This window comes from Chrysemys picta, chromosome 25 (genome assembly GCF_011386835.1).
Source record: "Chrysemys picta bellii isolate R12L10 chromosome 25, ASM1138683v2, whole genome shotgun sequence".
NCBI lineage: Eukaryota > Metazoa > Chordata > Testudines > Emydidae > Chrysemys > Chrysemys picta.
The window spans coordinates 8,816,175-8,831,645 of record NC_088815.1 but is presented as its reverse complement, the minus strand read 5'-3'; the positions used below and the strand labels follow the sequence as shown (position 1 = coordinate 8,831,645).

General features: G+C 58.5%; 1 protein-coding gene across 2 annotated transcripts in view; it reads left to right on the top strand.

Annotated features, from left to right (window-relative positions):
- SEMA6B (semaphorin 6B) overlaps positions 1–15,471 on the top strand; it is an 89,745-nt gene that overhangs the window by 48,543 nt on the left and 25,731 nt on the right. For both annotated transcript variants that reach the window (XM_065578435.1, XM_005281181.4), the window contains exons 2-4: positions 7,225–7,361; positions 8,237–8,366; positions 15,126–15,186. In XM_065578435.1, coding sequence (XP_065434507.1) covers positions 7,256–7,361; positions 8,237–8,366; positions 15,126–15,186 — 297 coding nt within the window. In that variant the 5' untranslated portion in view covers positions 7,225–7,255. The remainder of the gene's footprint in view (positions 1–7,224; positions 7,362–8,236; positions 8,367–15,125; positions 15,187–15,471) is intronic.

The following is a 15,471-nucleotide window of genomic DNA, read 5'->3' as shown; positions in this document are numbered from 1 at the left end:
GATGTAGCCTGTGTCTAAGCAAGTGCCTTCTGCTGTGTTAGAGGCGTCCCAAAGACAGGGCCGGGGGCAGTGCATCTGTCCACCCCTAAAATCCCTCTGCCCAATGTCCCATTGCAGTTTGAGCTGCAAGAACTTTCTAGGTGGGTCCCGTCTCCCCCCCGCACACACACTCCTGCATCCTCTTTCTCCCCCCCAGGGAAGGGCTGCGGGGGGGTCACAGCATGGTATTTCAGGGGCTGGTGTGCAATTTCACCCTTGATGGCTTCTTCTACATAGGACACAGGGGGGGGAGAAGGCGTTTTGATTTAACCGGAGTCTCAGCTCGCTGGTTACATGAAATTGACTAATCCATTAAATTGTTGCTTACTTGTTAATTACAGCAACTGGACAGCAGCCAAGGGCCCTGGGTTCAGTTCCTTCCGCTTCCCCCGTACCCAGAGTTCGGGGCACCCCTAGACTTGCCTGGTGAAATTGCTCTTGCTTCCAGAGAGCTGTAGCCAGCTGGCGGAATGTCTCCGACGGGACCCCGAGGGAGCCGTTCTCCCCCAGGAGGTTCGGCTCTTGCAGAGGGGAATGAAGCGGGGGGAGCTAAGCCGTCTGTTTCAGACTCCAGAGTATTTCAATTGATTTTCCAACACTCTGTACATCCCGATCTGATTGCATTTCAGACAAGAAACAAGCGCAAAGCACCTGAGTGCGGAGCTATCTTTGGGTTATAATGAGAAAATATCACTCACTGGCTTCCTTGCTCCCGCTGATCCGAAAGGCAGCAGGACTGCTGGATGAGGGAGGAAGGAAGGAAGGATGATCCAGTTGTTGGCACGCTAGCCTAGGATTTGGAGACCCGGCTTCACATCCCTGCTCTGCCACACACTTCCTCCGTGGCTTTGGGCAAGTCACTTAGCCTCTCTGTGCTTCTGTTCCCCATCTGTAACAAAGGGCGAGGGGTGTTGTAAGGGTAAAAGCATTAAAGAGTGCGAGGCGCTCAGAAGTTACTGTCATGGGGCCGGATATATACCTTCGATGAAGAAAATCAGACAGGGCTGTGGGGAACTTCCAGGAGATTCCCAGTGGAGAAACTCAGCCAACGTTTGTCCAAATGCATCAGGAACGTTTGAGGTTTTCCATTGCACCTCTGATCCTCTTTAGATCAGCCCTTAACATATTTGAAGACTGTTCTCAGCTCCCTCCTCAGTTTTCTGTTCTCAAGGCTAAACGCGCCCAGTGTTTTCAACCTTTCCTCTTCCACAAGCACAGTTGTGGGACACAGTTGTGGAGTACCCGTGTGAGTGGCTGTCTTCCCATTGGCTTAAAAGGCCCTGGCAAAGCTAAAAGATGATAGGCACATTGTTGCAACCAGCAGTGTAGCCTGCACCTGTATTTAATCACCTTGAATGAGAAAAGAGAGCAGCGGCTTCTGGAAGCTGCTTCGATCTTTACCACCTCGGGACTTCTCGTCTAGGTTTAATAAAAGATTTTGTTCGGGAAATCCAAGCTGCTGCTTCTTCGAGACACACGGCTTGGTGTGTCCCTTCCTGCCTCCTTTTCAGAGGGCCGGATTCTCCATAGCGCTCTCAGTGGTGACACTCAACTGTGACGGATTTGGGGCTGGGCTCTTTAGGAACACAGGGGGGCTAGGATGGGTGCTCATCCCCCCCACCCATCAGCTGCTTGGTTCAGGGGCCACATGACCATGACCCAAGCCCTCTCCGTGGAAAGCAGTCACACGTCCCCCCATAAAGGCTAATGGCTCTTGTCCGTCTAAATTGAGAAGCATGAGTTTCGCCTGCAGTGGGCATTAAGCTGAGCTCAGAACCGGCTGGCAGTTCATCTGGAATGCCGAGATTGTGCTGGAATGAACTAGGGAGAGGGGGGTGGACGCCAGCAAGGCTGAGCGCCTCCATGGGCCATGTTGGCCCTCTAATCAACCCAGCCTCAGGGGCAGGGGCAGTTCCAGGGATCCCCCCATCCCCCGCCACCAGAGTGATGGGAAGTGGGGGCTTCATTCTTGCTTCTTTACCTGCTCTCTCTCTCTCTTCATCCCTCCCTGTATTTTTCTCTCCGTCTTTTTTAAACTCTCCATAAATATGTTTATTAACCCCCTACTCACTCACGCACTCACTCATGCCCGTCACCCCAATCGGGGTATGGGCCACCAACCACAGATCTCCAGAGTCCTCTATCCTGGGCCATTTGCTCTAGCTGGTTCCAGGTATAGCCCATTTTTATGCTATCAGCCTGAAGGTCGCGTCATTAGCTCTTAATTTCTGAGTTGCATTAGTTACTAAATGACGCCGTAAGAGTGAGCAGTGGAACTGGTTGCTGCGGTGAAAGCAGTGAGCAGTTCCAGTGGGTCGGGCGATCCGTGGCAGAAGCAGGTGGTCAGGCAGGGGCAGTGTTTCTGAGGGGCCAGAGGGGTTTTGTAACGTGTGGGTCCTCGGCTGTGCTGCAAGCGTGTTGGGATGCAGGGTTTCGGCTTGGGTCCCTCGAAGTTACATCACACCAAGATTGCAAGGGACGGGGTTTTATTGTCCCTGCGGGAGGCTGGTGGGGAAAGCTGAGAATGTACAAAACTTGAAGGCATTTTCCTCTGTGTGTGTGTGTGTGTGTGTGTGTGTGTGTGTGTGTGTGTGTGTGTGTGTGTGTTGAGAGGGTGATGTGTGTGTAAAGGGTGCAGAGAGTGGTGTGTGTAGAGGAGGCGGTATATGTGAATGGCACACGTGTGTGTTGGTGTGTAGAGAGTGGGGGGGTGTATAGAAGGAGTGGATAGTGTGTAGGGAGTGGGGAGGGGGGTGTCTGTGTGCCCAGAGAGGGGTGTGTGTCTCTGTGTGGGTAGCCAGTTTGTATGCGGTGGGCCGTGTGTGTGGACATGGAGGGGCTGGGGTGCATGTGTGTCAGTGAGGGCAGGTGTAGGGGCAGAGGGAGTGTATAGATTTCACTTTCCCATCACCCCACCCCACTTACGTGCCATGGGGCAAACCCACGCCCTGCTTCACCACCTAGATGCTGTGCTGTTGGGACCCTTAGACCTTTCCATTCCCTCTCCCTCCCTCACCCAGTTCATCTCTCCAGCCTCCCATCCCCTGCATCCCCGTCCTTCTTCCCCATCCCCTGGGGAAGCAGCAACACGAACTGCCACAGCCCACGCTCACCTCTCCCTCTGGGCGCCACACGCTCAGCGGGACCCAGGAGGCCTGGTGACTGCGAGGCCGGTGGCACGGCCTGGTCTTTACGAGCCCATGGGAGCTCAGGCGTCGCACCTAGCAGGTTTCTCCGATGGCTGCTCTCCCGTAGTAGTCAGAGCAGCCCGTTCTCTGTTGGGGAGAGGATCTCGCGGCCCAGGGGCCATCCCATCCGCAGCCCAGTGGACGCCTAAGAGCCTCTTCCTCCGCAGCTGCCTCTGTCTCTCCGTCTGCCCGTGCTGCTCGCCTTTCCTCTGTCTCCCTGGAGCAACAACCGAGCGCCTGATGGCCCACGCTAGGCCGTGCCTTGGCAGGGCCGTCGTCTGGAACGTGGCCCACACTGGGGAGTTACACTGAGCAAGGATGCGGCCACATCTGCCTGGTGTGTGTGTGTGTGTGTGTGTGTGTGTGTGTGTGTGTGTGTGTGTATATCCTTACATACCTATCTGGCCTGTGGTGTGCGGTGTGTGTACAGGAGTGGAGTGTGCAGGGGTTGTGTTTGTGCAGTGCTTGTCTCTTGGGTTGGTGGTGTGGCTGTGTGTGGGCAGTGCCAGTGTGTATCTTTGTGGCCGGGTGTAGGTGTTGTTCTGTCTGTGCAATGCCTGTCGCTTTATGCTGGGGGGGGGGGGCGAGGGTGCACCGTTTGACTGATGCGAGTTATTATGTATTATCCCACTGCGCTCAGCGCTGTACAAACACAGAACAAAGAGACAGCTCCTGCCCCAGTCTCAGACAAGAGACAACAGGGACAGACAGACAGACGGGCAAACGCAAGGAAACCGTGATACGATACCGGTCAGCAAGATGGACGGTTGTTCCAGCCGCCAAACTGCTGTCTAGTTTTGTGTAGGCCTCGGGGCCAAGGAAGGTTTGGTGGTGGGATTGAAAGGATTTTGTGGATGTTTACAGGGAGCGTGAGGGGCAGCAGGGGCGAAAGTACAAAGGGGCTTGTCTGGAGCTGTACCGAGTGGGCCGATCAGAGGCCGGAGTCAACATCTCGACACTGAATAAGGGCTGATGGGTCGGTGGGGCCAGGTGCAGAAGACAAGCAGCGTGTGTCTGATGTGAAGGGCACGCAAAGAGAGCGGTGGCCTGGTCAGAGCCACGGGCGAGGAGGAGGATCTTCGCAGCAGCATTGTGAAAGGAGCGGAGCGAGGCAAGATCGCATGTGTCAAGGCCAGAGAGAAGGATGGCGCAGCGGGCGAGATGATGAGAGGCTGGACGAGGGGTTCGGCTGCATGGATGGATGAGAAAGGCCAGATCTCAGAGGTCGTCCGTGGAAGGAATCTTCCCCATTAGCCCCAGCCTGGGTGGGAGCCCCTAGAGGGAGGACTGAATCCAAGATGACAGCCTGGTTACGGGCCTGAGGGACCAGCAGTGTGGGCCACAGTGACTGAGAAAGGAGATGGGGGGAGGGCTTGTGTGTCTACACAGCGGGGTGTGTTTTGTGCATTTGGGGTGTCTTGTGTGGTGTGCGCTGCTGGCGGTGCAAGGTGTTGTGTCTCTGCAGTGGGTTGTGTCTGTGGTGTAGTGTTCATGTTGTGCTGGGCTCTATGCAGTGGGTTGTGTTGGCGTGTTTTGCTGCGGTCTGCGCAGTGGGTTGTTGGATGGGTTATGCTGGGGTCTGGGCAGAGGGTTGTGTTCAGGGGGGTTGTGCTGTGGTCTGGGCAGTGGGTTGTGTCTGAGGTGTTGTGCTGGGGTCTATGCAGTGGGTTGTGTCGGGAGTGTTGTGCTGGGGTCTGAGCAGTGGGTTGTCAGGTGGATTGTGCTGTGGTCTGGGCAGCGGGTTGTGTCTGAGGTGTTGTGCTGGGGTCTGACAGTGGGTTGTGTCCAGGGGGGTTGTGCTGGGGTCTATGCCGTGGGTTGTGTCGGGAGTGTTGTGCTGGGGTCTGGGCAGTGGGTTGTCAGGTGGGTTGTGCTGGGGTCTGGGCAGTGGGTTGTGTCGGGGGGGCGGTTGTGCTGGGGTCTAGGCAGTGGGTTGTCAGGTGGGTTGTGCTGGGGTCTGGGCAGTGGGTTGTCAGGTGGGTTGTGCTGGGGTCTAGGCAGTGGGTTGTCGGGTGGGTTGTGCTGGGGTCTGAGCCCTGGGTTGTATCGGGGGGGTGGTTATGCTGGGGTCTGTGCAGTGGGTTGTGTCTAGAGGGTGTTGTGCTGGGGTCTAACAGTCGGTTGTTTCCGGGAGGGGGGGGGGTTGGCTGGGGTCTGGGCAGTGGGTTGTCGGGTGGATTGTGCTGGGGTCTGGGCAGTGGGTTGTGTCGGGGGGTGGGGGTTGTGCTAGGGTCTGGGCACAGGGTTGTGTTGCGGGGGGGTTGCATGGCTGTCCCCTTGCGCTCCCCATCTCTGTCACTCACCTACATGTCGATTTATGCCACTGAAGTGTTGAGCAAAATCTAAAAGGACCCCTGCCCAGTACCTGGGTGGGAAAACACTGGGGCCTTGACCACCCAGCCAGAGCATCCCCCAGAACCCCCAAACCCAGGGAGACCCTCCCGCGACACTGGGGAGCACAGGGAGGGGGGAGGCAGGGGCAGCTCTCTCGAGCCACCTGCCCGGGGTTCACATTCCCTGGTGCTGGCTGACCCGTCGCTCCGGACTCCTTGTGCTCAGTCCCTGGGGTTGGGGGACACACTCATGCCCATGGGGGTGCCTGGTGCTCAGGGGAGGAGGCACTGATGTGCAACAGGGCTGAGAGCCCAGATCTGGAGGAACGAGCAGCCTGCACTGCATGATCAGGGGTGTGGGGGGCAGGGGGAAAGGCCCCCAGGGTAGTCCGGTCCATGCGGTCTCTGCAAAATCAAATTCTCTTGTTTTCTATGGCCCTCCTCGGAGCCCATCAGATCTGAGAGAAAGGGCTGGGGAGACCGGAGGAGAGGGCTGGGGGCAGAGCAGGGGGTTGGATGACAGAGGAGCGGGGGAGAGAGGGAAGGGGGAAGTGGAGGAGAGGGAAGGAAAGCGAGAGATGGCGGGTGGACGGAGGGGGCTGAGCAGGACATGGAAAAAACAGCTTTTCCCAGCATATTTGGAATTCTTTCGTCTGGGAATGACCCACTTTCCTTCACCCTTCGAAGAAACAATCCCCTCCCAGCCAGGGCCTCCTCCATAGGCAAAAGACAGCCACTCTTGGCCCCCCGCCCAGTAGCCTCTGCCCCAAGCCCCCTCAGCCCAAGCGGTGTGCCAGGGAGCCTGTGCCCTGGTCTGGGATCAAGGGCCCCTGGGAAGAGCAGTGAGTTTCCCAGCCAGGCCTCCCCGTGCCCCACCCTCAGTGAGGAGGGGTGGCAGCCGGCCTCAGGCAGTGCTGGGCTCCCCCAGGGATGGGACGCTTCTCAGCTGCTGCCAAGAGGGGTGCCCGGCGGCGGGGCCGGTGCTTTGGGAGCACAGGAGTCCGGGTTCTTTCCCTGCTGCCTCTGGGAACGACCATGGGCAGTTGCAGCGCTGGGACGACAGTTCCCAGTCACCGCCATTTTGGCACAGAGGGGGAAACTGAGGCACAGAGGGGGTGGGACTTGCCTGGGGTCGCACCATGAGTCAGTGGCAGAACCGGGAACAGAACCCAGGAGTCCTGGCTCCCAAGAGCCCCTTGCTCTAACCACGAGATCACTCCCCTGCCAGAGTTGGGGCTAAAACCCCAGGGGCCCCAGCCCCATGCCACCTTCCCCTAGCCTGGCCATACAGGCAGGAGCCGAGAGCTCGGTGCAGAAGGGCTCCGCCAACAGTAATGGAGCCGAGTGGGGGTGGGGGAGTGTCTGTCTGACTCCCCCTAGCCCCCTTCCCACTGGCCCCCTGGGCAGGGGGAAACCCGAGCCGTGCCCCCTCCCCACCCCCCATTGCGGCCGTGATGGTGCCAAACAGCTGCTTTCATTAGCGCCTTTGAAACTGGAACGGCCGGACATTCCCTCCCCGTCCCCTTCTCGCCTTTTGGGGGCAGGGGGGTGGGGGTGAGGGGCGGGGGGTTGGTTTTCTCTGCCTGCCCCCTGCTGGCTGCTGACCACCACTGCGCCCCCTCCCCCTGCCTCTCACACTCCTGTCTCTCCTTGTGCCCCCGCAGGTGTGAAGGGCGCCCGTCCCTCCCGGAGACCATGACTCTGCCCTGTGATCTACTCATCCTGCTGCTGCTGCTGGAGGGGGCGGCCGACGCCGGGTTCCCCGAAGAGCCCGGGCCCATTAGCGTGGCCCCCGGAGACTGTAAGTGAGGGACTGTGGAAGTGAGGGGGGCCAGGCAAGGAAGAGCTGGGGGTGGGGGGCACAGTCTGGTGCCAAGCTGGCCCAGAGAGGCCCTCAGCCAATTTTACAATGCGGGTTCCTGGGGGGACCCCTCCCCAACCTGCTCGCCAATCCCACCCCCCAACCCCAGTTTCACATTGAATATTGGGTCCCAGGTAGGGTGACCAGACAGCAAGTGTGAAAAATCAGGACGGGGGTGGGAGGTAATAGGAGCCTATACAAGAAAAAGACCCCAAAATCGGGACTGTCCCTATAAAATCGGGACATCTGGTCACTCTAGTCCCAGGGGAGCACAGAGGCAGGACGCTGACAGAACACGGGGCTGCACCGGGGTGCAGGTGGCAGCTGCTTTGGGACGCAGGGGGCGGCTGCAGGGAGGTCAGGCAGGTTGAGCAGGTGGCTTTGGCGTGGTACTGGAGGGGTGGGGTACTGGCATGCCAGGGGGCCCGTCCTGCTGAGCAGGGAGGAACTGCGTCAGCGGAGCGGGAGAGGGGCATTCTGTGCAGGGCGTCTCACTCGGCATGTGGCGTGGCAGATACATTGGGGGTGGCTTTGCAGGTCATTGGCAGAGCTAGGGGCGGTGGGAGGCTATTCCAAGCCAAAGAGGGGGGTGTCTGCAGGTCAGGATTGAGGGGCATTGGCAGGGCCGGGGGCAGAACCTCGCTCCTGACCAATCAAACCGATTTGATGGGAGAGAACCCCCGGCTCAGCCGGGGCTGCAGAACTCAGCTCACCTGTGGCCTGGGCGGGATTGGAGCAGCGGGGCCGGGGGCGGGAGGGCAGAGCGGGGGTGCTGTCGAAGAGGGGAGCTAGCAGGTGCCGCTGTCCCCTGGCAGATGTGAAGCACTACTCGGTGTTCGTGGGCAGCGGGCTAAGCCATTTCTCCAGCCTGGACGGCAGCGGGGCGGAGCGACTCAACATCCAGCGCATGTTGAAGGTCAACAGGACTCTGTACATCGGCGACAGGTAACACACCCTGCTCAGGCCTGGGCACCCCTCTCTAATGGGGCCCCACGCCCCAGAGATCTCTGGGCACCCCCTCCCCAAGATACAAGCCACGGGATGCAGAGAAGAGAAGAGTTCCGGGGAGCCAGGGCAAGAAAGGGGGGCAGGAGGAGAGGGATCGGGGTGGGGGGTGAAGGGATTGGGGGGTCAGGGGAGCAGGAGGAGATTTGGGTGCAGATGGGATTAGGGGGCTGGGGGGAGAAGTGGGGGCAGGAGATCTCCATGCTGCCGGCTGTCCTTTCCGCTTCCTCCTCCTCCTTTCCCGCAGGCTGACGTGGTGGAGGGGCAGAGGAAGACCCAGAGGACCAGGGGGTCAGGCCAGGGGGGAGGGGACGGGACAGGTGTGGGGGGGGTGCACTCTGCAGCCTGAGTCCCAAACAGGCAGAACCTGGGTTGCTATGGCCCAGGTGCGCCATAGCAACCTGCAGCCTACGGGAAGGGAGGGGGAGAGAGGATTCTGGTGAGAGTGGAGGATGGGCTGAGGTCCCCCAGAGATGGGGTCCAGCCCCCCATGTGGTAATGGAGATGGGGGTGCAGTGCTCCATTGACGCCAGTGCCCCCCCCCCCGTGAGTCATTAATGGCCTCTGCCGTCTGGCCCTCCAACAAGGGGTGCCCCGATTGTTGCTTCTGTCCTGCTGTCCCCTGTCTTCTCCCCTCACAGAGAGGACCCCAAAACCTGCATCTCACACACCCCACCACGTGACTCCCCTCCCCTTACATGGGGCCCCCGATGAGTCTCACAGCTCTGTGACCCCGCCCTTCACACGGGGCCCCCCATTTGTGTCTCGCAGCTCTGTGACCCCTCCCTTCACAGGGGGACCCCAATACATGGCTCACAGCTCTGTGACCCCTCCCCTCACATGGGGCCCCCCATGAGTCTCACAGCTCTGTGACCCCGCCCTTCACACGGGGACCCCCATTTGTGTCTCACGGCTCTGTGACCCCTCCCTTCACAGGGGGACCCCAATACATGGCTCACAGCTCTGTGACCCCTCCCCTCACAGGGGGACCCCAATTCGTGGCTCACTGTTCTGTGACCCCTCCCTTCTAAAGGCCGAAAGCCAGTTCTGAGCATATAACTTTATCTATTATGGCTGCATCATGACTTTGGACTAGGCTTTCCATCTCAGTGGCTGGTTAATGAAACACACAACTATCATTTGTAAACACAGCGGCAGATCTGCAATTCTGGGCTTTGTGTGTTGGCTAGATGAACACGATTTGTTGGGGAAGAGTCAACATGGTTTTTGTAAAGGAAAATCATGCCTCACCGTGACTAAGGAGGGATATGATGGAGGTCTATAAAATCATCCCTGGTGTGGAGAAAGTAGATGAGGAAGTGTTATTTACGCCTTCTCATAACACAAGAACTAGGGGTCACCAAATGAAATTAATAGGCAGCCGGTTTAAAACAAACAAAAGGAAGTATTTCATCACCCAACGCACAGTCAACCTGTGGAACTCTTTGCCAGAGGATGTTGTGAAGGCCAAGACTATAACAGGGTTCAAAAAAGAACTAGATAAGTTCATGGAGGATAGGTCCATCAATGGCGATTAGCCAGGATGGGCAGGGATGGTGTCCCTAGCCTCTGTTTGCAAGAAGCTGGGAATGGGCAACAGGGGATGGATCACGGGGAGGGATAGTTCAGTGGTTTGAGCATTGGCCTGCTAAATCCAGGGTTATGAGTTCAATCCTTGAGGGGGCCACTTAGGGATCTGGGGCAAAATTAGTACTTGGTCCTGCTAGTGAAGGCAGGGGACTGGACTCAATGATCTTTCAGGGTCCCTTCCAGTTCTATGAGATAGGTATATCTCCATATTATTATATTATATTCCCTGTTCTGTTCATTCCCTCTGGGGCACCTGGCATTGGCCACTGTCGGAAGACAGGACACTGGGCTAGATGGACCATTGGTCTGACCCAGTCTGGCCGATCTTATGGTAGAAACACAGCGTCCCTGCTTCACCTGAGCCATCCCGATGGGAGAGAGCAGATGACCGTGATCACTGCATTAGTGATGGTAGCACCCAGACTCCTGGCCACAGGTCTCCGTGTAAAGAGAGCCCATATCCACGGACTGCCAGTGACCCCACCGCCTTTGCTAGCCAGGCTGATGTCTCCAGGGCAGGGTTGTGGCACATTGGCCAGGCAGTTAGTGGACGGGAATCTTGCCCTACTGCTGCCCAGTCTGCACCCGCTCTGGAGAAACAGAGATCTAGTCGCCGGGGCACTCAGTCATTGCAGCAAACGCAACACACGGAGATCTAGAATGCAGCCTGTGGTCCCAGCATGCACTGCTCCACCTAGACCTGAGCAGGAGATGTGAGCCCAAGTCTACAGGTCCCAGCATGCAATGCTCCGCCTAGACCTGAGTGGGCGCTGTGTGAGCCCCAGAATCTGCAGATCCCAGCATGCAATAGTCTGCCTCGTCTTGTGGAGGAGATGTGGGCTGTAGAAGACTACAGGTCCCAGCATGCAGTGCTCCATCTAGAGCTGAGTGGCTTTCGGCTCAGCTTGAGCAATGCATGCTGGGAACTGTAGTTTCTGTAGGCTGCATCTGTGTTAAAAAAGAAGGAGGGCTACATCATGCTCCACTAAAGTAGACAGCCCTGGGGCCCTGCCCAGCATATTCCCAGCATAGCCCTTAGCTGGGCAACATTTGGGCCCCCCCTGCTGGCCGGTGCCGAGAGGGAATGGTTTCCTGGCACTGTTGTCAGGGGGCTTTGTGCCGGGCCCGCCAGCCCAGGAGCATTAGAACACAAATTAATATAAATGCGTATTTAACTTGTTCATTCATTAGCCCAAATGTATCGGTTTTTGCCATCCCAGTTTAATTGAGATGAATAAAAACAGATCTGGCCACTCGGAGCATAAATTACCCACTCCCAGATCGGCTCCATGAATCATCATTTTGCCTCAGCACTTACACGCCGGCAGCAGCACTTAGGCAGCGAACTTTTCACATCCAAGGCTGCCACTTAACTGCACCGATTATGGTGGAAACCAGCCCCATAAATCAGCATAAAAAGCCAGATTGAGAAACAAATGGCCAGCGAGAGCCGCGTGATTTCCCCCAGAGCCGGGTCAGGCAGCAGGGCTGGAGCAATGGAGTTGCCATGCGCTTGGGATACTGTGGATGCAGGGCCCAAGAATCATTCACTTCGTCCCATCATAGAATCTCAGGGTGGGAAGGGCCCTCAGGAGGTCATCTAGTCCAGCCCCCTGCTCAAAGCAGGACCAACCCCAACTAAACCATCCCAGACAGGGCTTTGTCAAGCCTGACCTTAAAAACCTCTAAGGGAGAAGATTCCACCACCTCCCTAGGGAACCCATTCCAGTGCTTCACCGCCCTCCCAGTGAAAAGTTTTTCCTAATATCCAACCTAGACATCCTCCACTGCAACTTGAGACCATTGCTCCTTGTTCTGTCATCTGCTACCACTGAGAACAGTCTAGATCCATCCTCTTTGGAACCCCCCTTCAGGTAGTTGAAGGCTGCCATCAAATCCCGCCTCATTCTTCTCTTCTGCAAACTAAATGACCACAGTTCCCTCAGCCTCTCCTCGTAAATCACTCCACACCCTTCACTTCCTCACCCTGGTGTCCCACCCTGACACCAAGTGGCAGGACCTACTTCCACCCACGTCGGGTGGGGAGCCCCGGTGGGCCAGCCCGTGCTCCACCCTGGTCCCACGGCCCGCTGGGGATATTAGTTGGTGGCTCCTTCACAGAGCTGTGAGCACGGGTGTGTACCACCTCCCCCGACACCTGCCCCTTCCACGGCAAGAGGGAGACCCTGGCGGGCATTTACATCGAGGGCGCCAGGTTGCAGTCCCTCTTCTGGCTCTTCCAGAACCTCCTCCTCCTCCAGTTTAGCTGCACTTTCCCCTGCAACTCCTGATTTATCACACCCCATCCGTGGCCCCACAAAGTCGCGAGACCCCCATCGTCAGCCTCCTCCTGACGCTGGTCAAGGTGGCTGTCCACCCTACCAGGAGGAGGAAGTTGGATGGGGGGGGAGCGGGGACTCTGCGACAGCGGAGCCTATTTCTGATCCTCCCTCAAGTCACGTCTCCGTGTCCCCTGGCTCCCTGGCCGCCTTCGAGGAGCAGTGGTTGCTGTCTGGGATTCTCTGACCGGTGTCCCCCAGTGTCTGTCCCTGTCACTTTCACTCCCGTCCCTGATGTTTCATGTCATGTCCCTTGGAATGATTTGATTACTGGTTCTGGTGGCTCCTCCCCTTAGGCTGTGGGGGCGGTGCTGTTAGATGTGGGCGGGCTTCTGCCCATTCCCAATGATTCAATAGGTTAGTGGTCCCCAACCTTTTCTGTCGGGGGGGCGCCAAACAACTAGCCGACGAGGACCATGGCCACCGGAGAAGCAGCCGGTGAAATGCCGCCGTGAAGCGGCAACGTCAAGAGGCGTCGCCGCTGAAATGCTGCCGAAATTCGGCGGGATTTCGGCGGTAGCGCTTCTTGACGTTGACGCATTTCGGTGGCTGCTTGTCCGGCGGCCAGTAGGCGGGCGCACCCGCAAGCACCGCGTTGGGGACCCCTGCAATAGGTGCTATAATAGCCCCCCGCCCACCCCACCATTAAGTGGCTGTGCCCTGATTTGTCACCCAGACCCCATCTCCTAGGAGGCCCCCAGTGTGTGTGACTCGCCTCTTCTCTCCGTAGGTGCCTTGTCTGGCACTGGGTGGGGGGCAGTGAGCAGGGGATGATGCAGCTTCCTCAGAGAAGGATTTTGCGGCCACCAGCTCCACACCCCTGATGGGGCTGAGTGACCCGGGGGCATCTCTCCTCCCCGCGGCTCGCAGGCCTCTGCCTCTAATGAGGACCCAGCTCTGCTCGTTTGCCAGAGCCCCGGGAGACAGCAATTAGGGGGAAGTTTCCTGGAGGTTCATTAGTGCACCATCACTTGTAATTGATGCAGGAGCCAGTCAGGTGGGGGGCACCGTGAACCAGCTGTGGGGGGGATGGGAAGGAGTGGAAGGGGTCCAGGGACCGGCTGGGTGCTGGAAGGGGCTGGCATGCAGGATGGGAGAGGGGCCAGAGGGCAGGAAAGGGGGCAGGAACCAGTGGCGGGATGGGGGCATTTGGGAAGTGTATAGTAGCCAGTGGGGGAAAGGGGGAGGGAGCTGAGGGGAAAGGTCCCAGGAAGGCATCTCTTTGAAATAGCCGTCGGCCGCGGTCCTTAGCTCCAGAGGGGAAGGCTTGGGACACAGGGCTCCCCCTCTCCCCACCCCACTGGGACCCCTCCTCCCTTCCCTGGTGAAGACCCCCGCTCCCCATGGGGATCCCCCCTCCTGTCCCTGGAGAGGAGCCCGGGGCAGTTCAGCCACCCCCCAGCCACACAGAACGTGCGGCTGGGGGGGGGGGTTGTCACGGTGACGGATGGGCGTAGCGTCGCCCACGTCAATGGCAGACACGTGTCAGTCAGAACGCACTGGCAGGTGGCGGGGGAGGCCGGGGAGCCTCAGGCGGCCGGCGCTCCGGCAGCGCAGAAGTAGCACCCATCCCTCCGCCCTGCTCTGATCACCTTCCTCTCACCCGCTGCTGGCTGTGCCCAGCCTCGTGCACCCAGCCATGGGTACCCCCCTGCCTCTCCGTGCCCTCTGCAAAGACAGCGCTGGCCGTGGGGACGTGGCATTGCTTGGGCATACAGCACCCTCTGCTAGTGCCCAGCTCTGCTGCCGACCACCTAGAGCCTGCGTGGGGCACATGGCTGGCCCTCTCGGGGAGCTGCGGGCATCCCTGCCTGCTGCCCTGGGATGAGTCTGAGACACAGTGCCCGCTGGGGCTGGCGGAACGGGCCCTGCGCTCCCCCAGATCCCGCTGCCCCTTTCCCGTCACGGACACCATGTGCCCCACAGTCGGAGCGGCCAGCGGAGTGCTTGGGAAAAGCTTCCCATGCCAGACGGGGAAAATGCCCTCAACTCGCCAGGGAACCAGCCTGCCCCACCCACCAGGCCCGGCTCTTACACCCATGTGGGTGTGGGGGGGTGTCAGCGGGTGGGGGAGGAAGGGGTGGTGTTTGGGGAGCATTTTTGTATGGGAGTTGGAGTTGTTTAGGAATGTGTGTGTGTGTCTGTGTTAGGACAATCCTAGAGATTGTCATGTGTTGGGGCGTGGTATTTGTGTTTTGAGAGGTGGGTTCTGAGTGGGTGACTGCTGGTGACTTGTTTGTTGCTTGTGTTTTATGAATGGGTAGATTTTTGGGGGGGTTGGGAATGAATTGGGGTGCATACGGATGAGGTTTGGTGGGGGTGATTCAGGGATGTATGTTATGAGTGTGTAGGTTCGTGGCGGGGTTGGGAATGAATTGGGGTGCATACGGATGAGGTTTGGTGGGGGTGATTCAGGGATGTGTGTTGAGTGGATAGGTTCATGGGGGGTTGGGAATGAATTGGGGTGCATACGGGGGAGGTTTTGGGGGGTGATTCAGGGATGTATGTTATGAGTGTGTAGGTTCGTGGGGGGGTTGGGAATGAATTGGGGTGCATATGGGGGAGGTTTTGGGGGTGATTCAGGGACGTGTGTTATGAGTGGGTAGGTTGGTAGGGAGAGGTTGGAGATGTTTTGGGGGATGTGTGATGGGGGCTGGCAGTGTGGGTTGGGGAGTGTTTTGTGTGCGTGTGGGTTGTGTAGGGCTGTATATAACATTCACCCCCATGGCCAGCACTCTCTCAGGCGCCTGCCCCCCTTCTCTCCCACCAGGGATAACCTGTACCGGGTGAGCCTGGAGCCTGCCACAGCCAGCGAGATGCGCTACCAACGGGTAAGTGCCGGGCCTTGGCAGCACTGCAGGTCTCTCCCAGGCACTGCTAACCCCGGGGGCTGGCTCCCCATGCTTCCGCCAGGGACCAGCCTCACTTATTCATGGGCTCAGAGCGAAGCCGCTGCCTTCGAGTGGGAGCCTGAGCGCGGGATCTCTCCAGGCAGCTCCAGGAGTAGGTCACACGGTCCCAAGGGCTCCTAGCAATTAGAAGCCCTGGGCAGGTGTCCGAGGTACAGATGCCAGCCCAGCCCCTCAGGCCACCACTGGCACGCAGGGGGCAGCATG